This window comes from Sinocyclocheilus anshuiensis, unplaced genomic scaffold (assembly GCF_001515605.1).
Source record: "Sinocyclocheilus anshuiensis isolate Anshui unplaced genomic scaffold, SAMN03320099.WGS_v1.1 scaffold49, whole genome shotgun sequence".
NCBI classification, from domain to species: Eukaryota; Metazoa; Chordata; class Actinopteri; order Cypriniformes; family Cyprinidae; genus Sinocyclocheilus; species Sinocyclocheilus anshuiensis.
The window spans coordinates 1,319,390-1,322,003 of NW_015539863.1; the positions used below are offsets into that span (position 1 = coordinate 1,319,390).

General features: G+C 36.2%; 1 protein-coding gene across 1 annotated transcript in view; it reads right to left on the reverse strand.

The window, feature by feature from the left end:
* The window catches only part of arap2 (ArfGAP with RhoGAP domain, ankyrin repeat and PH domain 2), a 98,532-nt gene that overhangs the window by 38,659 nt on the left and 57,259 nt on the right, over window positions 1-2,614 (reverse strand). Inside the window, exon 15 of the mRNA XM_016481337.1 lies at window positions 1,641-1,766. Within this exon, the coding sequence (XP_016336823.1) occupies window positions 1,641-1,766 (126 nt within the window). The remainder of the gene's footprint in view (window positions 1-1,640; window positions 1,767-2,614) is intronic.

Here is a 2,614-nt window from a genome sequence, read left to right on the forward strand (position 1 = left end):
CCATTGGGCTGATTTGACACGTGCTTCAGAACGCGGTCACGCAGGGGTGTTCCCAAAGCGATCTCGACGCAGCGTCTCGTTCTCTCGGGGAAGCATGGTTACATACGTAACCTAGAGACGTTATTACCCAGTTATTGTAATTACTATAAAATGTACATAAGTACATGTGGGAAAGGTCTGTAAAATAAAGTATTACAGCTTTTTTGGCCCACTTAAGTACATATTTATTTGGAATTTCATAACTACTATTGTATTTGAAATATGAAATATGGTTAAAGAATGGCTGCAGCTGAAAGTACAGACAAGCATTTGATGTAAATTAACTTACACTTAAATATGTATGTTATGTACTCAAATTTGTAATTACACGTTTAAAGGAAGTTTGAGGAATTTGCTATTTAGTACTTATAAATATATTAAATGTAATATCAAGTAACACTGCAGTATTTATAAACGAGTACTTTACATGTGCTTTTTTGTATATTAGTCAACACATCAAAATAAGTGTACTTAAAAACATGCCAAAAGATTAAGAGATTGTTCTCAAAATCTCAAATGTACTTTCAAAGTGAAACATTTTATTTGATGTTATTACAAAGTGTACTTTTTAAAAGTTATGAAATATTATGAAACTTAGTCATGACACACTCTCTTTAAGTTACTTGTGGATAGTGGATAATGGATAATGGTATATCCATTATTTCATAAATATCATATTTTCTCTAAGAATAAAAAACAGTGTTCTACAAGTGCATATTCAATACAATTAAGCGCACTTCTTTTTTCACAAAGGGATGCATTTTATCTATACATCTTATGCAACCATGGTTTATTTGAGAATGTTCTTCTCAAGAACACTCCAAAGTTTGGTCATGACGTTACTGGCAGTTCAGGAAAGTTTTCAGATTCTCATCCACTTGCTGAAGTTTCTTTTTGTGCAAAGAATAATGAGGCATCTGTTAATTATCATAACAGACGTTCTTTAAACTTTCAAACAGTCATCACATTTACTTCTAAGATACTTAGAACTGCATTAAACCCTTTTCAAATATCAGAGTCTAATTCTAAAACACAGCTTGCTTATTTCCAGTGCTCATAAACACACATGCACACACACAGTGATATCGGGGAAAACAGGCAGAGGACCAAAGCAGGCTACCGCAGCTTGAGACAGATGTCCCTAGGGATACAAGATAGAGACAAGCTGAAAAAAAAGAAGAAAAAACAAACGAGCTCCTACAGTGGAACATGTGCTCCAGATGCTTGTGTTACTCCACCAAGAGTCCACCTTAATGTAGGGCCCTTTCCTGGCCCCGTCCCTAGAGATAACTTCTGTCTAACCACCAACGGCCCTCTCCAGATGCTTGGAAGAGAACAGCGTGAGCACAATGGGTGCCAGAGAGACGACGGGGAAACATACTTGAAAGAATAACATATTTGGGGGGATTTAGTGTAAGAAGAATGGGGTACTCAAATGAAGGGGGCATAATAATATTACACAAATACGGTGCAACCATTTCCAGCCATGGGTGAGGATAAACAGGAAGCGCAGATGAATATTCATAGGTAATTATTTGGATGAATGGATAAATGAGGAGGTGGGTGTTTGGATGGATGAATGCAAGGACAGACGGACTCACCGGGTCTTCCTTTCCGGTCCAGAGTGGCCTTGCCGGCGTTCACAGAGCAATAGAGAAATCCATCCATAAAAGACGGAACATCAGCCGAAAAACTGCTGTCAAATACTGCTTCCAGCTTAGGAAAATCTATAGAGAGAAAAAACAGAGAGAGATTAAAAAGAAAAAGGAGAACAGCTGATTAGGAATAATCCTATAATGTGGTGAGGACGAGAAATGCTGTTTATATGGAGATCAGTTGCATTATATGCAAACGCAGCTCGCTATTCCAACTGCTTTCAAGTGAAATTCAAAGTTTTTAAAAACTATTTACCTCAGAAGCTTCTTGATAACCAGTCAGTCTTCATGCAAGGTGTCAAACAGCTTTTAAAAGCTACATTTCATCCATTTTAATATGTTTATTTTTCATTTTCCAAGGTTATTTATTAAGTAGGATTGTAACAGTGCTTAATTTGTAAATGAATCATTTCCGGATCCAAAACAGCAATTAAAAGGCGCTGTGACCGACACTGAAAATACAACTTAAGTTTTCCCGGAACATTCAATGATGTCACTAAACGGTGATGCCACAATTACAAGAGAGCATCGTTCACAAGTTTCTGCATTAACCTAACTAGGGCACAGCTTCAAACCCTGGGTCAAAAATGGGTTGCCAGGATGATTTTAGGAAAATGTATATCTAAGATACATTAAAAATAACAAAATTTGTTTTCATAAAAATAAAATTCAATCATTGCATAGGTATAAATATGTGAAAAATATCTGACTTAAATAAGTAACAGTTTTAATTAAACGTGCATCCTTGCTTTATTTCACAAAATCACAAATGTTCTGTTGTTATTTTGTGTGTGCAAAAATAAAAGTAAACACTTTGTGCTTTCGAATTATGTCTTACTCTTATCTGTATGACCAAAAATTATGTAGGCCTAGGCTATTTTATGTTTCAGCTGTTCGATCGCGACGGCGCCTCGCACGCT